Source organism: Muntiacus reevesi, chromosome 3 (genome assembly GCF_963930625.1).
Source record: "Muntiacus reevesi chromosome 3, mMunRee1.1, whole genome shotgun sequence".
Taxonomy (NCBI): domain Eukaryota; kingdom Metazoa; phylum Chordata; class Mammalia; order Artiodactyla; family Cervidae; genus Muntiacus; species Muntiacus reevesi.
The window spans coordinates 144,769,881-144,794,345 of NC_089251.1; the positions used below are offsets into that span (position 1 = coordinate 144,769,881).

At 37.2% G+C, this 24,465-nt stretch overlaps 1 protein-coding gene across 2 annotated transcripts in view; it reads right to left on the reverse strand.

Moving 5' to 3' along the window:
* FAM117B (family with sequence similarity 117 member B) overlaps positions 1-24,465 on the reverse strand; it is a 69,794-nt gene that overhangs the window by 36,340 nt on the left and 8,989 nt on the right. For both annotated transcript variants that reach the window (XM_065930800.1, XM_065930799.1), the window contains exon 2: positions 1,105-1,256. In XM_065930800.1, the coding sequence (XP_065786872.1) occupies positions 1,105-1,256 (152 nt within the window). The remainder of the gene's footprint in view (positions 1-1,104; positions 1,257-24,465) is intronic.

Consider the following 24,465-nt stretch of genomic DNA (forward strand, 5'->3'; position numbering starts at 1 on the left):
TCCTAAGTATCTACCCTAACAATGGGGCTGGGTTTAAAGAGTATCAGACAGAAAACAAACTAACCCCCCATCAAGAACATCTGGAATTCTGGGAACCAATACGTAAATCCAAAAACAACTGCAAAGTGTATTTACTTGGTCCCACTCATAAAGTGCTGAGATCAAGCAACCACCAAGTGACGTAAATTTAAAGTCTAAATCAAGATGTACCTTAGCTGATTTCCAACAATCAGTATCAAGGATCTTTTCACTCTTTAAATGATTTTCATTCTTCACGAGCCATAAAACTGTTCTGCTCATTTAATCCTTTGCAAATATTCCTGGAGTGGTCTTACTCCATCAAGTATAGTACTGATTTCTGGTGATGAAAGTACAAAAACGGGCAAGCCAGACGCAGGCCTTGCCTTCAGGGGCTTGCGAACCAATAATTATGAGAAAAGTTAAATGATTATACAAAAATTTAACCAAACTATCACTGTAGTTAAGTTGTTGCGACAGAAACTACACCCAACTAAGACACAGTCAACTACTGGCTTTATGATCCTGGACTTTAGGTTCCTCACCTGTAAGACTAGGAGTTGGATCAAATGATCCTTTAATATCCATTTAATTAAAACTTTTTATAAATCTCAAAGTATGAAACTTTGCTTCCAGAGTCCTTTGTCAGGATATCTACATTTACAGGCTCTATCAGTAATATAAAATAATCCCCATTTCCCAAAACACGAAGATTTTTGGCACAAAAATATAAGGTTGGATGAAAAAGTAACCTTTACTGTAACAAATTTTTAAGTCAAAATTCCATAAATGAAATTTACTGTGATGTTCTAAACTGTAAAAAAGTGAGATAAAACATATCCATAAATTACTGCATATATCAGAATTCCTTTGACAACTGTTTAAAACGCACATTCTCAAGACTCAACCAAAACCTACTGGAGAACACGCAAAGGTCAAGCCTGGGGTTCTGCATTTTGGATAAGCTTCCCAGATAATGCTAATGCGCACTAGTTTTAAGAATTTGAGAGCAGACTAGAACAAACAGTATTATGAGAAATGGTTTCAGAGTGAAAGGCTTCAAGGTAAGAACTGTGATTAACCTACCTGGGTAGCCTTGTCCCTCATGCAAGGAGTAGCCTGCCCGTGGCCATCCCGAGGCCAATGCCCTGCGAGGTACGGGGCAGCGAGTGTGTCCAGGGAGGAGGTTCGGCGGATGATGCTAGAGGGGCTGGAGGAAGGCGGTCTCGTTTTGTCCCCTAGATTTAAGACAGACACATTTATTTAAAAAACAGCTTAGGAAGGAAACAAAGCAGAATCTAGGTAGAGTTTCTCTAACTTAAACATAAAAAGTGAGTGACAAGGAGGAATAAGCTATTGATTCACACAAACTTGGATGGCTCTCACAGTAAGGGATTCCCTGATGGCTCAGAAGGTAAAGTCTCCCTGCAATGCGGGAGACCCAGGTTCAATCCCTGGGTTGAGAAAATCCCTTGGAGAAGGAAATGGCAACCCACTCCAGTATTCTTGCCTGGAAAATCACATGGACAGAAGAGACTGGCAGGCTACAGTCCACGGGGTCGCAAAGAGTTGATCATGACTTAAGCAACTTCATTTCATTTCCAGATATATTAAGTAAAAACAGTCACTCTCAAATGGCTACTTATGGCTTTATTTGTACATTTTGGACACAACAAAATCTTAGAAATGGAAGAAAGATTAATGGTTGTCAGAGGTCCACTAGTAGGAAGAAGAAAGTGAAGCGGCAGGAGAGAACCAGGTGTTACAAAAGGGCAATATGCAGAACCTTCTGGTGACAGGAAACTATTTAGCATCTTGACTGTAGTGGTGGATGTACAAACATAAAAAGGAAATTAAGCAGTATAGAATTTAAAACACATACACACAGGTACAAGTAAAAACTGAAGAAATTTGAGTAAGAGCAGTGGTTTCTACAATGTCAAAATACTATGTCATCCTCAAAAAATGTTATCACTGGAGAAAATAGGCTAAGTGTACAAAAGATCTCTGTATTATTTCTTACAACTACAATTAATCTCTACAAAAAAACAGAAAATAAGACAAATGTATCAATATATGAGAGGATTTATGAGCTTAATGTATCCTGAGAAATAAAAAGGCATAATAAGAAAGGCCACCATCCTTATCTACCCATTTTTAAACTGCTCACCTTGGATTTAAGATTAAGTAGCTGTAATAGGTAAATATTCACTTATTATTATACCACCTATACTCACTCAAGAGGAAATTAGGCAGCTAAAGTTACAGTAAATTTCCACATTAATCAGCTCTGTAAGGCACATATCTTACTGAGTTTTGTTATAATAAATAGACTTCAAGAAACCAAACTAACCAGTCTATAGGAGCTATACTTGAAGACATGTATGCAAATATATTTTCCATTTCAAGCTACAGGATATGTATTTAGACATAAGCCAAAAATAAAAACTAAAAAGAAAAAAAAGAAACTAGAGGTAATGGGAAGTTAGAGGTGATATAGAAAAAATACTCTCATATTTCCTTTTCTTTTTTTTTGAAGGAGGAAAGTAACAGGCTTAGCTAATTTATATTACAAAAAATTTAAAATTAAAGGGTTTAAAAATATGAAACATGAATATAGGCATGAGTAAATTATATTATAATGCTACCATTCTAGCTCTCTCTACATAACAAATACCTTGTTTTTCTTAAGGCCATATATGAAAACATTTTAAGATGCCTCTCTTCTAATCATATCACATTATTTCTTGACAAGGGTCTTATATAGTTACAAGTATAAAAGTTCAGTTGCTGGTTATGTGACCCAAATAACAAGAGATTCAATTCCACCAAGATAATAGTTTTAGCAGCTGTGTTGTTGATAATCATAAAAGTTGCTTCACAAGATATGCCTCAGATCCTTAATTTGTTTTCAAAATGGCACATTTATTTCACTAAAACAATGCCTAACTGTTGCAAATGCTAACCATATCTCTGTACAGTTTTCCTTTTATAGTTAAACACAAAATAAATACAGTACATATCTATAAGTTCAAGGAAGCATGTAGTCATATAACTACCTGTGATAAGTGAAAAGCAATAAATATACCTGTACATGATTTTTCCTTTAACTAAAAAATGAATCTCTACTGGGATAGTCACAAAACTATTGTTCTTGGCCACAAAAAAAGGTACACAGACTATGTAACCTGGAGTATATTCATTAAAATCCAATTGTTAAAAGTTGTCTGGCACTTTTCTTCCTAAACTACATTGCTTCCATCACTGTTCAGTGCACTAATCAAATAGATCTGATTTCATTACCAAGATTTTAAATTATCCAAGCACTGACTTTTCAACTAGACTTCATAAGACTATTAGATTTTCCATAACAAAATGGAGAAGAGAAAAGTTATACATGGTCACACGTAAAAACACTAAACTTTTTCTTTTGAACTCCCTTCACGTAAACATTTCCTAAGGGTCTGGGAGCCAGTGCTCAGCCCTAGAAATTAAAAAGACTAAGTTACAGCCTGCCATAGAGAACACAGTCTACATCTAGCTTGTCATTATTCTATTTCAATTCAAGTTCCCCAAACTGACAAGACTTGGTGCCCAATTATGAGGTAGTTTAAGGGAAGGGAGGAAGACTTAAGAGTCAAAGATGACTCAAAGAATTCCAGTCTATGTGAACAAAGGCTGTATTTACATGGAAGTCCAGAGAAAGAAACTCGTTGACAGCTGACAAGACCCTTCATGATCTGGCTTCTCTGGCCTCCCTTTTTCTTGCCTGCACGGCTTCTAGTCCCAACCATGCTGAAGGCCTTACAGTTCCCAACACGTGCCAAGCCCTGTCTGTCTCTACCTGCATTATCCTCATATCCCTTTCCTGGGTTTGGCTAATTTACGCTTAATCTTTGAAACTTCAGTTCAGATGTCTGGAGAGCAGGTGTCAGATGTTTGGAGAGCAGGAATTTTACTTTCCCTCAACCCAATGATTTAAGCAATACCTGACATATACGCAGAAAAGAGAAAGACTTCTAATATTTCTATCGTTTATCAACAAGGACAGGTGTGTGCAATAAATTCAGATACTTGGTTAATCCAAAGTAAATCAATAAAAACTAATACTGCACGGTATCACTTACATGTATAATCTTTCTTAAAAAGTCAAACTCCATGTACCCCAATATTCATCGCGGCACTGTTTATAATAGCCAGGACATGGAAGCAACCTTGATGCCCATCAGCAGACGAATGGATAAGGAAGCTGTCATACATATACACCATGGAATATTACTCAGCCATTAAAAAGAATTCATTTGAATCAGTTCTAATGAGATGGATGAAACTGGAGCCCATTATACAGAGTGAAGTAAGCCAGAAAGATAAACACCAATACAGTATACTAACGCATATATATGGAATTTAAAAAGATGGTAATGATAACCCTATATGCAAAACAGAAAAAGAGACACAGATGTACAGAACAGACTTTTGGACTCTGTGGGAGAAGGCGAGGATGGGATGTTCAGAGAGAACAGCATTGAAACAAGTATACTATCAAGGGTGAAACAGATCACCAGCCCAGGTTGGATGCATGAGACAAGTGCTCAGGGCGGGTGCACTGGGAAGACCCAGAGGGACGGGATGGGGAGGGGGGTTCAGGATGGGGAACACATGTCAATCCATGGCTGATTCATGTTAATGTATGGCAAAAACCACTACAATACTGTAAAGTAATTAGCCTCCAACTAATAAAAATAAATGGGAAAAAAAAAAAGTCAAACTCATGGAAACAGTAGGAAGTGACAGCCAGGGGTATGGGAGAAACAGGGAAAGGCTGATAGAAGAGTATAAATTTTCAGCTATAAATGAATAAATAAGGTCTGAGGTGGTAATATATAACATGGTGACTACAACTGGTAACTCTATACTGTATAAGTGAAACTCACTGAAAGAGTAGACCTTAACTTTCTCTTGCATAAATGAAAAAAAAGATAAATATGTGAAGTGATGGATGTTTTAATGAACTAAATGGGAGGAAGCTTTGCACAATGTATACGTATATTGAATCACTATGAGCTATGCTTTATATATCTAACAATTTTCTTTGTTAATTATAAACAAAGCTGAGAAAAAGTAAATCAAAGCAACAAAAACAAAAGTTCACACTTGACTCTGCTCTGTAAAAATCAAGTCTTAAAGAACTTACAGCAGGGTGAGGCAATGAAAACTTCAGTAAATGCCCTGGGCTCTGGAGTTCAGAACGCCCCAACCATCAGCACCAGTTCCTGGGTAATTTCAACGGCAGCAGGAGAGCATCCCAAACCACGGCCCTCAGATACCACTTTAGAAAGTTTCTACCAACATTATTAGAGTTAGGTATTTCTAGAATGTATCACGTATTGGCTTAAAAGCTGTATTTCTTGTTACCCACAAAGTCAATAAACAAGCAGAAGGGATAAACTAGACATATTCATTTATTCAGAAAGGGGAAAAATAGTCTTCCTTCTTCAGGTATAAAAATGATAAATATTAACTATAAAGAAATCAAACAGTACTAAAAAAAAAAAAAAAAAAAAAAACCACAAAGTCCCAAAAGGCCACCACTCAGGGATAATCATTTTAATCAGTATTTATTTTCAGAAATCTGTCTGCATTTACACACATGTACAATTTTATATAAATGAGGTCCCATTAGGCGTGCTATTACTTACTGCTGAGAAAGAAAAAGGGCATGTCAAGGACCTATTTCCACTGTAATAAATATGAATCTATATCACTATTTTTTAAAGTTTATTTACTTTTAATTGAAGGATAATTGATTTACAATATTGTGTTGGTTTCTGCCATACATCAACATGAATCAGTCATAGGTATACATGTCCCCTCCTTCTTTCGTCACCATTTTTAATATTAATAGCTGTACAGTATCCAATTGATTGGATACATCACAACTTAATCTTACAGTGATGGACATTTTCAGTGGCAGATATATATCGTTTTATGCTTATCTCTTTATGAAAAATTTCTAGACATCAAATCTTGTATCTAAAGGGTAAACACATATTAAAATTTTAAATACTGCCAAATTACCTGCCATCAGAAAGAATTTTGCCAAAAAAAATAAAAAAAGAAAGAATTTTGCCCTTACAAGAATACTCATTTACCACATTCTTAAGTATATTTATTAATTTTTCTCAATTTTTCCAAAGATTAAAAATATCATTTTATTTGCATTTCAATTGTTATTGAGCTCTAAAAATTTTAATTTTACTGCCAATTTATATTTCTCATACATCACTAGTATTGTTAAGTATTTTAATTTTCTTCTGATAAAGAATGCTTTTGTGTTTTTTTCTGGCTGTGCTGTGTGGCTTGCAGGAGAGATATTACTTCTCTGATCAGGGATTGAACACAGGCCCTAGGCAATGAAAGCGGAATCCCAACCATGGGACCATCAGGGAATCCCCAAGAAATATTTAAATCAAAAGAAATTCCTTCATTTTACCTTCCTCTTCTTTTATTAAATTCTAGTAAAGCTAAATGCAGTTGATTTTATCTTAAATAGTACACGTGTGCTCACTTAGTCATGTCCAACTCTCTGCGACTCTATGGACTATATCCTGTCAGGCTCCTTTGTCCATGGGATTTTCCAGGCAAGAATACTGAAGCGAGTTGCCATTTCCTCCTCCATAAATAGTACACAGAATATGATTAAATGCCTATAACAGTGCATGTCTACTCATCCACTGGCTAAGCTTCCACCTCCTACACACACACACAGACATACACCCACTTAAAATGTCCCTGGAAAGAAATATAAAAAACTGATGACAATGGCTGCCTCCACAAAGGGGAATTGGACAGTGGGAAGACAGAGAGGTGCAAGGGAGTTATTTCACTGTATTTCTAATTGTACGTTTTAAAACTTACATGTGAATCTACTACCTGTATTTTAAAAATTCATATTCTTTGATTCAACGACTCTCTATTTAGGCATGTAAACAGAATAATCAAATGCAGAAAAGGGAAACTTCCCTGGTGGTCCAATGGTGGAGCTTCTGTTTTCCAGTACGGGGTATGTGGGCGCGATTCCTGGTCAGGGCGCTCAGATCCCACCCAGCTCAGCGCAACCAAGCCTGCGTGCTGCAGCTGCTGAGCGCGGGCACCCCGACTGGACCGTCTGTGGACCACAACCTCCGGGGACCACAACCTCCAGGGCCCGCGCCCTCTGGAGCCCTCGCACCACAACGAAGACTCTGCACACTGCAAGTAAGGCGGTGCAGCCAAGAAGTTAAATATTCTTTTTAATGTAGAAAGGGTTTTAGATTCAAAGACATTCATAACATTTACAATAGTAAAAACCATAAATAATATATCCAATATTGGAGGTTAAGGAAATTGATGGAAAATATAATGGGCTATTAAGATTATGAAAAATTATGTTTTAAAATGATAAACTTATGAGAACTTTATTATCTGTTAAGGGAAATTTAGGGGAAAAGTATGTGCTCCCATAATTTATTTCTACTTCATACTTTCTTCAGTTACTCCAGGTTTCAGTAAATTTTTTGATTAAGTTTTCAATGAAACATTAACAGATAACATCAAGAACTGACGCAGGCACAGCAGTACCAAATCAATGATTAACTCCAATATGAACTAAATAATCAAATTAACCAAACTGATTTCCTATAGATATGGTATAAAAAAAAAAAAAAAGTCTATTCTAGAAATTTAAAAATCTAATTTACAATAGCCAGGACATGGAAACAACCTAAATATTCATCAACAGAGGAATGGATAAAGAAGGTGTGGTACATATATACAATGTGCACCTATGTTCAGTCATAAAATAGAATGAAATAATACCATTAGCAGCAATATGGATGAACCTAGAGATTATTACACTAAGTGAAGTCAGAAAGAGAAAGACAAATACCATAAGGGATCCCTTATATATGAAATCTACAATATGACACAGATGAACTCATTTACAAAACAGAAACAGATCCAGAGACATAGAAAAAAATCTTTGGATTACCAAAGGGGAGAGGGGGTAAGGGACAGGTATATTGGGAGGCTGGGATTGAAACAAAGTCCTACCGTACATTCACTAACCTACAATAAACCATAATGGGAAAGAATGTGAAAAGAACATACATACACATATACAGAGATGTATGGGTAACTGAATCACTCTGCTGTACACCAGAAATAACACAACATTGTAAATTAACTATTAACTATAACTATTAAGAAAACACACACACACACAAAAAAAAAAAGAGTGATAGGTTCACAGTGTTAAGAGGTCACAGGGCACACATTTTGCTATAAGCAGCAAGAAGAAACTTCTTGGCACCTTCACACTCTGCTTAGAAATCTCCTTAACTCGATCATCCTGTTTATTAGGCACAGTTCCTACTTTCCATGCTACTAATGTCAAGAGTATTGCTAAATTTTCTGCCTTGACATAACAAGGATGCCCCTTTCTCCAGTTTCAACAATATCTTTCTCATCTCCTTCTGAGCCCTCAACTACAGCTTCCTCATAGTCCAAATTTCAATTTCTCCATCATCATTTGCATCTTTCCTTTCCCCACCTATAAGAGGTCATACCTATAAGGACTACAGTACTAGTGATCACAAACGAGGATACTCAAAGGGAGAGGAAATGCTGAAAGAGCAGAGGTTTTGTGAAAAAGCTGCCACTTGATGCAACTCTTAAAAATGGGAATTTGATCCGGGAGATAGTGAAAGGCAGGGAAGCGTGGTGTGCTGCAGTCCACGGGGTCGCAGAGTCAGACACAACTGAATGACTGCACAATAGTCTATTGCCAGATCTCCCAGGTTATGACCTAGTGGCATCCTCTACACTCTGCCCTCCAGCCGTCCTGAATGTGACTTCCCATTTGCTGACTAGGGTCAGCCCATCTCTGCACATGCCTAGAACACTCAACCCCATCCCTGCTTTAGTCTAGCAATCGTCAAATCAGTTTAATGTTTTTTACCTTAAAGACATCTTCATTGATCCTTTTAGACTTGGCTAAATAGGGCAGCTGTATTTTTTCATTGAATCTTAATTTAAAATCATTACATTTATCACATTTTATTTTACTTGTTTTTTTTGCTTGTCATACTCAATAGAAAGTGGGTTCAACAACAGCATAAAACATACAGAATGCTCAACAGGACTGCAAAATTTAAATAATGTTATGTTAATTTAACATCACAATGCTAATTTTTAAAAATAAAACTAATATTTTTAAAAAGGAAAAAAAAATGGGAATTTGACAGTGATGCAACAACCAAAGGGCATGGCGGAAGAACAAAACGTAATCCTGAAATATACCTCTAGGACATAAATGTGCCTTATAATGGCTGAAACAAAAGGACCGTGCACACAGCATGACCACGAACAAAGGTCTTGAATACCGTGCCAAGTATTTTATCCCAAAGGCAATAAGGGAAATGACAATCAAATTTGCATTTTAGAAAAAAATTTTGACAGCAGTATGGATGTCAGGAAGATTTATTAAGTGGCTATTGCAATAATCCAAGTAAGCAAGGCAATCAGAATCAAGAAACATGAAATACTTCAGAGCAACTCAGAAGGTCAGCAGCAGTGGGTGCTCACAGGGGCGTGTATACGTGCCGTGTTCATGTTGAAGGCAGGGGGACGAGAAGTGCCCAGAAGGGATCGAGTATGGAGTGTGCGACTACACATGTTCTGTTAAAATTCAACTCCATCTGTTGTACTGCCGACTGGTTAAGCTCCTTAACTGTTCTAAATCTCTCTTAGTGCTTCTATAAAACAACTTGGGTTGTTGAGAGGATTAAATGAGAATATTTCTGTACAGAGCACAAACCTAGTAAATAGCATCTAGCATGATGATGATTTCCCCAAGTTGCAGGCTTCGGCAACTTGTCTATAATTCAGTTTCAAACTCTGGGATTGATACAGTTGTAGGTTATTAAATTGAGACTTAAAAGTCAGTTTTACACTTTAGGGTGCCCAAGAGTGTATCTAGAGTTCTGTGTCAGAAGGAGAAACTTAGAAGTAATCTGTCTATACAGGTTAAGGCCACTGGTGCATACACAACTGATGAAGCGTAAGAGAAGAGGGTACTGAATGGGATCTTGGGAAACAAGAACATTTCAGGGTCCTGCAAAGAGAAGTTTGGAGAAAAGGTTGTCTCTGGATTGCTGTGAGGATCAAACAGAAAAAAACACATAAAACACCTGGCATGCAGAGCACACTGTACTCCCTCCCTTTCAAGAGATAAGTCAATAAAGTCAACAGGCAGAAGTCATTCTGTATAGTCTGAGGCCTAAATAGGATGTGAGAAGTTAGACATGACCCTTTAAAGAAGGTTCCCTGTATAGGAGTATAAAGTAAAAGCTTTAAGAAATGGCAGAGAAGGGGAGAATATATAAAAAAGAATATATAAATGCATAACTGAATCACTTTGCTATACAGCAGAAATTCGTACAATATTGTAAAGCAACTACATTTCAATAAAATTTTCTAAAAAGAAATGGAGTAGAAGGAATAATTGCCCTTTAATTCATCACTCTAAAGCAGGCGCTAGCAACTTTTTTACACTACATTCAAGTCTAAACAAACAGTAAGAGGAAATACTGTACAGTGAAGCAGGGACTTAGCCCTCGAGCATTCCCAGCATCAGCCAGCTGTAACCAAAGTTCATGCTGCCTTAGTTCACAGCATGCCACGGCTCCTTTCTGGGCTTCCACTGCAGTCTGACACTACTCTTGCAAACAATTTTTTTTAAAAACTAAAACAAACAGATCCTTTTGCAACCAATAAAGACTTGTTAATACGAGTCTTCCAAGAGCAACAATAAATAAAATACAAAAAACAAAAGAGAATTTAAATTTCCTATTTCAAGAGGTACTTGGAATTTTAATACCAATCAGTACATGCATCATATTGTACTTGTTAACGTCTATACCATTAGCTTCAATTCTCTATCCCTGAAGAAATACATTTTTGAATTGCCTGCCATATATGTCTAAAGAGGTGAGTTACAAAGCAATTTTAAACCTACCACGTCTATTCATCTCCTCAGTGGCCTACCTTACATGGCTTTCATTCAATAAACATTTATTGCGTACCTATTACAGATACAGAACAAGAGAAAAGATGCCTGCCGTTGCAAAACTTCTATGCTAAAAGGGGAAGTTGTTCATAAAACCAATATGGTAGGTGCTAATAACAGGGGAGAAAGTAGGGCAAAGAAGCAGGGGAGCGAGCTGTGTGAGGTTGCCATTTTATACAGAACTTAAGAAGGCCTCTGAACACACACAGGAGACAGCAAAGAGTATATGAGGAGTGGCCCAGCTGGAGAGGAGAGCAGCTTGGGGAAAGCTCTGAGGGAGAAGCACTACTGGCCTCCCAAAATCACTTTACCTCTCCTGTAAACTCTCCCGAACAAAAACTGTAAGATTCACCAAGACAATACTTCCTTATCATTCCTTCCTTTCCATATCCATCAGTGTTAGTCACTCAGTTGTATCCAACTCTTCGTGACCCCCATGGACTACAGCCCACCAGGTTCCCCTGTCCAAGGGATTTCCCAGGCGAAGAATACTGGAGTGGATTGCCATCTCCTTCTCCAGGGGATCTTCCCAACTCAGGGATCAAACCTGGGTCTCTGGCATTATAGGCAGATTCTTTACCATCTGTCCTAATTTCAGGTTTCATCACTTCCTGCTTTGACAATTACATCAATCAGCTGTGGCTTCTCCTCCCACCATCCCATCCTACACTCTGCTACCATTTGTTCATGTAGAATAAATTAGCCACTGAAACAATCCTTTTGAAAAGGGGTGCCAAAACTTTAAAGAGGAAATTAAGAAATTCTGCTGCAATTCTTTGCTGGGTGCCAAATTAATGACAAACCAAGAATCTTCAGTTTTGTGAATAGTAAATAACTGCTCTTTATTTTTACCATTTGTGATGTAACCATCAATAAAGGAAATGGTAATTAATTGTGCACGTGCAATATATGAATACTATTAAGGAAGAAGAAATGTGCCTTATGGGTCTTGGAGACCACCATTAAAATTCACGAAATCTTGACAGCTGAGTGAAAATTCTTCTTTGCCAAATGGGTCACAGACAGTGCCTTCCTTCTACTTAGGCGGGAGCGCTGTAACTGCTTCCAGCCCCACACTGTGACTGAAGGGACATGTCGCCTCTCCACGCTTCCTCCTGTCCACCTGGTGGGCAGGGAGTACTCTGGGACAGTGGAATTTCAGCTGGAGCTCTGAGTCATTGTTTACAGGAAAGCTCTTCCAGAAAGCCACCAAACCTACACTGGCCACAGTAAACCTTTGTTAAGCCCCTGAAATTTCTGCGGTGTATTTCAGCTGACAGTGTCAACAATCATAATGTAGAGAAAATGAGCTGAACTGGGGTGGGGGGTAAGTATAGGTACTTATGTTGTTCTAGCACTACACAGGGATTTTGGTGAAAAATCAAAGGAATAACCCACCTACTTAAGGATATACCATATCTTTCACCACGTATAGCTGAAACTATCAAAGCCCTTCCCATATCCATTCACAGCCACTATGGAGAGACCTGCAGTTTCTATGGATAGTTCTCTGGACAATTCTCAAGTATCCATCCCTCTGTGTCTCAGAGCTTTCTCTAAACTGAAGGAGCACACTCAACAGGCAGCAGGCCAAACAGGAAGTGGCTGGAAGTCAACATCCCTTAAACCTCCAACCACCGAGGGACAGAAGGTAATGGATAAACACCCCAGTTTCCTTGCCTCCTCACTGAGACGATTCTGAGGTGTGTTCACATGATCAATCAGAGGTGCTCAGCAGGCCTGAGCTCCCGCTGTCCACTGTGGCATACTACTTATTAACACGTTCATGTTGGCTTTTGTCCTTTCCCCATCTCTTCACTACTTCCTTAACATCTCTTCCAAACAAGTCCATGTTTTGGAGAAACCCAAACTAAAACACCATGCAACATTAGCTTTCAAAACCATGTCTTCATAATCGACAAGACTACAACTTTCCTATCAATGTGGCGAAATATGTGGGAAGCAACATGTTAAATTATTTATCTGGCTCTTCGAATATCAAACTGAAGTTCACAGTTACTTTAGATTTAGAAATGAGGAGAAAGACCAACATTTTTTTTAAGTTTTCAAAATCAGTAAAGCTTTGACATATGTGATACATTTATCTGAAGCACTGAATACAAGAAATCAAACTTCATAATGCAAATGCCAATGAAGAGCTACTATCTTTGCCTGTGTAGTATACATCCCTTTCCTCCTTTTGGTAACAAGACTCTGGTCCCTAAATATTGAGTTTAAATGACCCAGGCTTAGTTAGTAACAGTATCTTACCCTTCTGGGTGCAGTTACTGATTGCAGAATGGGATCACAACCTGACAGAGTCCCTCCCTGGAACTTTTCTAGGAGAGTAGGTGGGGAAGACGCCCTCTTGCCTCATGGGTCTTAGAGATGTAAATCAAGTCCATAATGGTCCCTGGCCTTGTCCCCTGCACTAGAAAGAGAGCTTCTTGAGGACACAGACTTAGTTTGTCTTATGTTATCACTTGCTTCTCCACCAACTAAAATCGTGTCTAGCACATAACAGGTATTCAATGAAGGACTACTGATTTGGGTCAACAGGACAGAATGAAGCTAAGAGCTAGACAAAGGTGAAAAAGAAAAAGATTATCAGAAAGTATCCTGAAAGCATTTCATCCTTGTGGACAGATCTATCCAAGCTCTTGGTTGTTCAGAACTTCACCAAATCTACTGTCATTTTACTTGTTTGTCACTTACAACCAGGAGTCTAGAAAAAAACTACCTCAAGCAAACAAAGGAAAAACTGCATAAAACAAATTGGTGCTTTAATATTCCTTCATTTTTGATCCAAGAAAACACTCAGAAATAAGGATTTCAAAGGAAAAAAAAAACCAGTACTCCTCTAAAGGATGATCTAAGGAAATACTTTCACAATGACATGTCTGAAAATTCCACTTGAAACAATGTGAGGAACATTTCCCTTAGTTATATTCCTGCTTGGCCAAAATATCTCTGAGGATAGGTTTTATAATTTCAGCTTGTCTCAGTTAACAAAGTAATTTTCAAAAAATAGTCTGGAGAATTTCAGGGGGAAATGTCTTCTAGTTTGTTGCCCCTCAAAAATAAGCAAACTTTATCTTCCCTATGTAATTTATCTTGCAAAGTTGCCATTTCTTGCTGTACTTCTGGCAATAAAATCAGGTTTCCATAAATAAAAAAGCTCGGATTCCACACTATGTGTGATTGACAAGTCTGTGGGCAAGTAAGCAGACACATCTATACTGATATTACATGACTGATACAGAAGAGTATGTGTTTTTTAGAAACTAAAAATTTTTTCTCCTAGAATCACTTTATTTTTTAAACTATATTTGTTTTGAAATTTCTAACATCACAGCATAGTATCTGTGTTTACCAAATCAAGAGCGGAGATTAACATTTCTACTTAAAATGACCTGTTTTCTAACCTTTTCTACCAATTTTCTACCCTCCCATCCATTGATTTATCAGTCTATTTGTTCGCTATCCTTCTCTTAAGACTAAAAGCAATCCTGTTCTAGGCATCTTAGAGGCGCTATTATATACGCCCCCAGAAAGCAGCAAGAAGGAAGGAACCTCTAGTATACACTGCGCTTTACTTTGTCTTCTTTCAAATCACCCAGCTTTGTGTGATACCTGTTCCTAACAGGTACTCACCGTCAGCCAAATATGTAAGTGCGACTACATAATACTGTGACGAGATTTTAAAAACAGAGGCCTCAAAACTAAATAGCCATTAGTAGAAATCCCACACTTAGGAACTCTCTAAAACACTAAAATACTTACCTCTCTGGGCCTGAGTATTCTTATTTATAAGATGGGAACAAATAAGCCTAATTTTGAGGCAGGCATCCCAATGCATGAGGCATAGTATAACTTCCTTGGCCTTTTTCTTTGCAGATACAGAAAAATAATGAAAATCAGCTCCAAAATTCACAGCTCCATACTACACATTTTAATATTCTTTTATTAATATATAAATCCTTAAGTCAGAAGAGAATTACTATCACTAATCTCTCTTTAGAAAGAGAAAACAGACTTTTTAAAAAAACTGTGCTCCGTGTATGTTTAGATTTTAGATAAACCAACGTTTGTGTGCATAGGGTAGTTCTGCCCACTGATGTTTAGGACCTAGTTGTTTTGACCAGGCATATATATCTTGCTTTGACAGTGATTTACTTCTAACAGTACTATTATTCTATAGCCTTATCCACTCTTCTGTGGTTGAGCCATGAGCAGATGGTAACTACACAGCTGTTTATCTCCTCACCAGCCATGACTCCAAAGACCTCAGAAAGAATGAAATCTAGCAGACATCAACACACCAAGAATACTACTTTAACTGCGTAAAGTTAAAAAGTTTCCTTTTTCAACATTTAACTCCATTGTAAGTCACTGCTATTAATACAGAATTTTGATTAGCTTTTTATTATAGAAATGAAGCATGCTATATCAAAATATTAAAAGAAAGGGAACTGGATAAAGTAGAGAGTGAAACATTAATTGTGCTGCATTCCCCCATGTCATCAGTGGAAACCCAGCTAGCAGGCAGTAGGGTCTGAGATTTCTCAGAATATAAATGTTCATATGTACATACTCAGATACAATTTTTTTAAAAAACAGATGTGGCAGAGTAAGCTTCTCTGACTCTTCAAGCCTTCATCCTGTCCATCCTGACCAAAGCTGTGTGTGTATAGTATGTTGTGTATGTGTTTTTCAATGTGTAACACTAATTAATGTTTTATCAACAAAGTATTCTTCCAGTGTAAATTCTGAGTCCATTAATTTTTTCTTACTTTACTAAAGATGATAGGTAGACTATTTCTAATTTTTTTCAATTTTTGTGTTTATTTTGCTAAAATAATTTGTTTCAATCGCCTTTAATGTAAACCTTACAGCAAAGATGCAACCTGCTTTTGACTCATCAAATTTTATCAATTAGGGCCTCTATCATCAAGTTTTCCTTTGTAAAAATTATTACTATCATGCCCAATTTCTTAAGTGAAAATTATGAAGACATATACATATGGTCATATATATGATCTGTACAGAATTTTCAATGTCTAAAGATATAATATACATGAACACTAATATAGAGTTACACGAATTCCCCATCCTGGTCTCCCATCCCACCTCCCTCTCCACCCGATTCCTCTGGATCTTCCCAGCCCAACAGGCCCGAGCACTTGACTCATGCCTCCCACCTGGGCTGGTGATCTGTTTCACCATAGATAATATACATGCTGTTCTTTCGAAACATCCCACCCTCCCCTTCTCCCACAGAGTTCAAAAGTCTGTTCTGTACTTCTGCGTCTCTTCTTCTGCCCTGCATATAGCTATGGCTGATTCACATCAATGTATGACAAAACCCACTGAAAAATAAATTTTAAAAAAAGGCAAAAAACAAAAAAAAAAAAGATGAGGTCATTAGAACAGGCCTAAATATGATTAGTATCCTAAAAAAAAAAATATATATATATATACATGAACACTAATATAAAAGGAAAAGGCTAGAAAGACATAATTGATTATATAATTTCTACATTTTATCTGATTACATAAAAATTTAGGTATGTATAATTCCCATAGCAACCAACAATGACAACAAAAAAGTATACAAAGAACAGAAATTAAACAGAAAAAGAAATTAAACAGAACATTGTAAATCAACTATACTTCAATAAAAAAAAATTTTTTTTAGGGCTTCCATGGTGACTCAGTGGTAAAGAATCCGCCTGCCGCTGGCAGGAGACAGAGGTTCGATCCCCGATACACGAAGATCCCACATGTCATAGAGCAACTAAGCCAGCGCACCACAACTATTGAGCCTGTGCTCCAGAGCCTGAGAAACTCAACTACTGAGCTGGCACCACAGCTCCTGACGCCCTCGCACCCTAGAGCCTGTGCTGCCAACAAGACACGCCACCACAGTGAGAAGCCCGGGCACTGCAAGGGAGACCTAGCGCAGTCAAAAATAATAAATACAAATATTAAAAAAGAATTTATTACTATATAAAGAGATAGGGTCAAAAGCCAATATATAAAATAAAATAGATTACTAAAAAATACTCAAGTAATCCAAAGATGGTATTTGGTGTCTCTAAGAAATGCCCTTCAAATACAGTACAAATAGGATGGAAATATAGAATGATACAGAAAGGATAGAAAAAAATAGATGATACCAACACTAATCAAAGCACACTTCAGAACAAAGAAAATTACCAGAGCCCCCCAAAAATGCATAATGATAAAAAGCTCAATTCCAAAAAGACATAACAACTCTTAAATGGTTCTGCACATTAAAAAACAAAAATAAACAAAAAACCTTCAAAATACACAGAGCAAAAGCTAACTGGAATGAAATAAAAACCCACTAATACATTTGGAGAATTCAACACTCCGCTCTCAGTGATTGATAAAGCAAACAGAATCAGCAAAACAGAGAAGATCTAAAAACCATTATCAATCAGTTTTATCTAACTGACATTTATGTAACACTCCATCCAACAACAGCAGAATATACAAGGGCACATGAAAGATTTGTCAAGGTAGATCATGTTCAGTAATATAAAACAAATCTTAATAAATTTAAAAGAAATGAACCCATAGAAAGTATGTTTTCTGGCATGGAATCAAACTAAAAATCAAAGAAAGCTATGTGGGAAACCCTCAAACATTTAAGAGATTGAACAAAATCCTTCTAAATAATCCATAAATCAAAGAAAAGCCTCAGAAAAACTAGAAACTAGAAAATATTTTGAATAAATTAAAATGAAAATAAAATACAATAAATTTTGTGGAATGCAGCTAAACAAGTGCTTAAAGAAAAATATTCAACATTCAATTCTTCTATTAGAAAAGGAAGTCTCAGCTCAATAATTTAAGTTTCCATCTGAGAAAAACTAGAAAAAGAATAAACTAAACCCAAAGCAAGTGGAACAAAGAAAATAATAAAGATAGGAGTGGCAATGAAACAAACATAACAATATAAATTAAACTAAAGCTGATTCTAGGACAGTTCAGTTCAGTTCAGTCACTCAGTCGTGTCCGACTCTGCGACCCCATGAATCGCAGCACGCCAGGTCTCCCAGTCCATCACCAACTCCCAGAGTTTACTCAAACTCATGCCACTCAGCCATCTCATCCTCTGTCGTCCCCTTCTCCTCCTGCCTCCAACCCCTCCCAGCATCAAGGTCTTTTCCAGTGAGTCAACTCTTCGCATGAGGTGGCCAAAGTATTGGAGTTTCAGCTTCAGCATCAGTCCTTCCAATGAACAACCAGGACTGATTTCCTCTAGGATGGACTGGCTGGATCGCCTTGTAGTCCAAGGGACTCTCAAGAGTCTTCTCCAACACCACACTTCAAAAGCATCAATTCTTCAGCACTCAGCTCTTTTTATAGTCCAACTCTCACATTTATACATGACCACTGGAAAAACCACAGCCTTGACTAGATGGACCTTTGTAGGCAAAGTAATGTCTCTGCTTTCCAATATGCTGTCTAGGTTGGTCATAACTTTTCTTCCAAGGAGTAAGCGTCTTTTGATTTCATGGCTGCAATCACCATCTGCAGTGATTTTGGAGCCCAGAAAAATAAAGTCAGCTACTATTTCCCCATCTATTTGCCATGAAGTGATGGGACCAGATGCCATGATCTTAGTTTTCTGAATGTTGAGCTTTAAGTCAACTTTTTCACTCTCCTCTTTCACTTTCATCAAGAGGCTCTTTAGTTCTTCCTCACTTTCTGCCATAAGGGTGGTGTCATCTGCATATCTGAGGTTACTGATATTTCTCTCAATCTTGATTCTAGCTTGTGCTTCATCCAGCCCAGCATTTCTCATGATGTACTCTGCATACAAGTTAAATAAGTAGGGTGACAATATACAGCCTTGATGTACTCCTTTTTCTATTTGGAACCAGTCTGTTGTTCCATGTCCAATTAATAACAACTATTATTTCTTATTAAATGGTAGTATATGGCTACTACATGAAGTTATTAAATATATTATCTCAAATATTCTCTATGACTCCAGGAAATAGATATGTAAGGAAATATCAATGGAAGCAATGAGGTGCTTTATTACACGCACTGAATTGATAAAACTAAAAAAAAGATATGAAGCCCAATTCTGACAAGGCTTCAGAGCAACAAGTAAGACACACTTCTTTCTGTTCACAGGGTAAACTGACTCAATTATTTTTTGGTAAGCAGTGCTACAAAGCAGCAAATTATTTAAAACAACTAAATAATCTCAATCTTGGGAATGTTTTTTCCTAAAGAGGCTATATATCAACGTACACTTATTTATACCAGTCCCCAAACACATACATTTTAAAATATATTTTTACTAAGGTAATTTATAGGAAAATAGAAATCCACTGAGAAGGAAAGTGATTCAGCCAAAGTTTATAAAGTTTTACAAAGGGGAAGCTATTCTATAACCTCTCACTATGCTTAGCCTTAAACCCAGTTACCAGTCAAAAGTATACTACTAATAAAAAAATATATCAGGATTCTGTCCCCTGGTGAAGAATCTGCCTTGCAACTCAGAGAACACCAGTTCGATCCCTGGTCCAGGAAGATCCCGCATGCCTCGGAGCAACCAAGCCCATACACCACAACTCCTGGGCCCACACTCTAGACGGCAAGCCCTAACTGCTGAAGCCCACGGACCCGGGAGCCTGTGCTGCACAACAGGAGAAGCTATGGGAAGCCCGCACACAGCTGCAGAGCGGTCCCCACTCTCCACAGCTAGGGAAAAGCCCACACAGTAACGAAGACCCAAGACAGTCCCCATCCAAAAAATATATACGTATCAGACAAGAATATGTATTAATAGGTGGATCAGTATGATCTCATCAACCATTACTAGAAATATGCAACTTCCTGTCCAACAGGCCTTCCAAGGATTATTGAAGATATTCTTCTCAATACTGAGCTAGCAGTATAATCTTCATAAGCAAAGCTCCCTTACAAGAAAACAGTAGTACTTAAAACCTAGTGCTATGCAAGGACTCCAAACCAAGGAAACAGACAAAAGACGCACAGAAGACAGGCTTGGGTCTTCAGGCTCACAGTGCTTTAAAATAGGAAGCCATCCGTTCATTCAGTTTTTACTGGGTCTCATTTAAATCTTGCATTTTATTAATACCCCAACTGAGGGGAGAGAGTAACAGGTTTAATTACAAAGGAGGTTTTGGATGGGCTATCTGGGAGAATATAAGTTTAAGTTATAGATCCTAATTCTTCCTAATACAATAGAGACAGCTCTGAAGTAGGACAACAGCATTCCTGTGACACTAAATCAATTTCCAGGAGCAGATTTTTCAAGAATTCCAGGGACAGTATTAATGGCAACTGCTTTCTAGAGAAGTGACGAATGTCTATCCTACAAGTCACCTAGCTATTCCTGACTGCTCACAAAGCACTCAGAATCATGACAGAGTCCCACAGGGCCAGAGCAGCCTTTTGCAATTAAGTAATACTCTTCTTAGTAATACTATGTATTTTCTTACTTTTACTGTTAATCCTTGAATAGTATAAAAATCCACACTGTCTCGCTCTTTAATTCTAAAGACGGTAAGGTCAGGGATGCCTTACCTCAATGACTTACATGTTGTTCTGCACAGAGTGAGCATGGATTCTAAAAGAATACAAAGACATCACCTGGACTTCCCTCGTGGTGCACTGGGTAAGAATGCACCTGCCAATGCAGGGAACACAGGTTCGATTCCTGATCAAGGAAGATTCCACAGGCCAGGGAACAAAGCTTAGGCGCCACAACTACTGCGCCGGTGCTCTAGAGCCTGCGAGCCGGCGACTACTGAAGCCAAGGTGCTTAGAGCCCGTGCTCCATAAAAGAAGCCACCACGAGGAGAAGCCTGCGCACTGCAACGAAGAGTAACCCCGTTCACTGCAACCAGAGAAAAGAAAGATCAGCACACGTCTTAAAAAAAAAGATACCATTTGTCCTTATCTTTTAAAATATCAGCGTACATGCACAATGGGAAAACATAATTAATGCAAAATAGTCTTTCAGAAAATACTAGATAGATCTCAGTAAATCACAGTAGAACAGTAAGTAAAATAACTATCAGAAAATTTTAAGAATAATAAATTGGAAAGGGTATATACAGAAAAAAAAAATTAGGCTTTATCTTCCAAAATTTCCATATTATTATTTCTTTCAAAATGTTAAAAAATTTTAGTGCATTATGCCTCAAAAATTTATGGCCTACTCTGTATGCATACTGAATATAACAGCATTTATGAAACCAGTTAATAACGACAACATTAACTCAGCCACTCAGGTAGATTGGAAATCTCAGTCAAAATGATGACCTCTCATCTTCTCACCCTGCTAATCTAATCAGGTAACAAGTCCTGTTATTTCTTTGCTTCTCAAATACAATCCTTTTTTCACTCACACAACGAAATTAAGAATGATGAAATTGAGAATAAAGATAAAAAATAACCATCTAAAGCAAAAAGAGTAACAATGTACTGTGGAATTTACAACAGAAAAACAAAATACTGGACAATAGCACAAAAGATGTGAGGCAGGAAATGTAAGTATATTACTATAAGGTTCTAATGTGAAATATTAGGTAACAGACACAGAACATTTCCATCACTGCACCAAGTTCTTTTGAACAGCGCTGCTGTAGCACAACCATTAACCACTGAGAGTGTAATGAAAAGAGGTGTAACTGATAACTAACAGTAGAGATAAAATGAATGTAAAAATAATCCAAACAAAGATAGGAAAAAAGAAGCAGGGTCTTAGAATTCAAGTCTGAACTGATATTGACTCCTGAAATATATTTTACAACAGAAAGAAAAAATGTACATCCTTGATCAAGAAATTTCATCTCTAAAAATTATCTACAGATAAGCTCATTTATATGTATAAGTACATAAAGAAGTAAAAATAAGGATGTTCAACACAGGACCATTTAACAACAGAAGACTAGAACATGATCTAAACGTTCAAAGCAGAAGTCTGGGGAAATAACATATGGTCTACAGACTGAAGCGACTCAGCAGCAGCAGCAGTAGACCTAAACATGAAGTCACACACCCATATATGTGTATGTGCCTAGAATAACTGTAGAACAATACAAAAGCAGCAGCTAAGGATTTCTCTGACAAGAGTGAACTTAACGACAAGCAGGGGAAGACTAGTTACTGTATTCTTTTTTTATTATCTATAATTTTTATCGTGTGCATATATTAACTGCACAGAAAGAAAGGAGAGAGGGAAGGAGGGAAGGCAGGCAGAAAGGGAGGGAAAGAGGGAAGGAGGGAAAGAGGAATACAGGCCAGGAGCTAAACTTATAAAATACAAAATTCCAGAATTAGCTCCTTGGAGGCAAGAAATTCCCCCAAATTTAAATTTACTTCCAAAAGAAATTTACACTAGTTCATAAAGAAAAGTGGGTCAATTAAAAATGCTATATGTATTTTCATTTGGAATAAACTATAGTTAATTTCACCTTGACTATATGCTAGCCTTTATCAAAAAAGAGTAGCAAAGATTTTCAATTAAACTAATATTGAAGAAATAAAAACATGTTACTCACAAAGACAACAGACAGGGAAGGAGGCAAGAGCAGAAAAGAGGTTTCAATGAAGTTTTCAAAGCAGATGTCTAAGTGGTAACTTAGCTGCAGTCTGACTATAAACTCAAATCAAGACTTCCTGATCTGCCCTGATGGAAGTTCTAGACTTCTGTGGCAAGAAAAGTATCTTGTCATTCACAGGAAAGCAATGAATGACTTGCTGCATTTTCAACTTCTTACATGAATAAACAAACTTAATTGTTTAACAAGTATCAAGAGCTAGGAAACAAATGTTTCATTTCATTTGAAAATGAACTGTGGGTGTGTTCATTTCTAGTTCAACTCAGAATTGACTATTTGTATAGAAAACACACACACACACAAAAAAACCTCAAGAACACATTTCACCTTAAAAAGATAAATTTTTAAATATCATTTTTTATGTATAGATCTATAAATGAGGTCACAAAGTCAATATGTGCCAGTAATTCTGCTAAACCTATAGTTGAGACAGGGCATGTTACTTGAAGGAGCTTCCCAGGTAGCTCAACGGTAAAGAATCTGCCTGCCAATGATAGAGATGCAGGTTCAATCCCTGGTTAGGAAGATCCCCTGGAGGAGGAAATGGCAACCCACTCTAGTATCCTTGCCTGAGAAATCTTACGGACAGAGGAACCTGGCAGGCTACAGCGATTGAGCAGGCACATGTTACTGGAAGTTTTTCAAATTCAAACAAAATTGTATTTCAGGCTAAATTTTTGTCACTTTTTAAAAATTTTTGTCATATTATCTTGGCTTATAGTTTTAGTAGTTTTACTGTACAATCTTCTCAATAAATTTTCACACTATAAAAGGACAAATTTACTAATTTTATTTAAATTAAATCTACTGAGCCTACCTTTAGAAAAATGAAATCTCACTTGGCTTAAGCCAACTATTTAAACACAATGTACTTTGGTTGCCTTTGAGCTTTTAAAAAAAATCTATGAAAAGGGATTAATACCAAGAAAGGTAAGCTAAGCTTAACTATGCTTGTGTCCAAGAAGGGTAGAGGTGAAATCTATACCCCAACCTGTTTACACCTACACACCTATAAAATGAACAGGCTTATAAACTGGCCAAATAAAAAGATCCACAGAGAAACCAGTCTGTACTCAGAACACTGCTATTTCATCGTATCTCAACTTACTGATCACTAATGCAGGGGTTCCCTGAGAAATTGAAATTATTCCAAGGGTGTCTCCAAAGCAAAAAGACTGGGAGAAACTGCTTGAGAGAGATTTACAAGACAGGCTCTGTATTTAAGGACACAAGACAGATCTTCAGGCATGATATTGTAGGACTCCTCCCAGGAGAAACTGGCCCAAGAGAAGGAAAAAAAAGAAAACCTACTTTTTGAGAGACCCTGCATCATCATTCAACTTTGAGAGCCTCCAGTCTACCAGAATGACCTGCACTCAGACTAAAAACCTAATCAGCAATTTTGTACCTTATTTAAATATTAATTGAAAACTAAGGAAAGTTTCCAACAAGAAAGACACAGCTCAAGACAAAAAGGGCTCTCAGGACAATGAAGAAGGCAGAGAAAACTTGGAGAGTATTTATACCTTTTTTAAAATGTTTTCACAAGACACTGACAAGCAAGGAATAACTTAAAAGATACCGACACAAAAAGTAAGGTTGACTCCTTCCCCAAAATTATTATGTCCAAAAAATTAACTCAGTTGAAGTGATAGAAAATGTATCTGCTAGAAGAAGAACAACAACAACAACAAAAAAAGA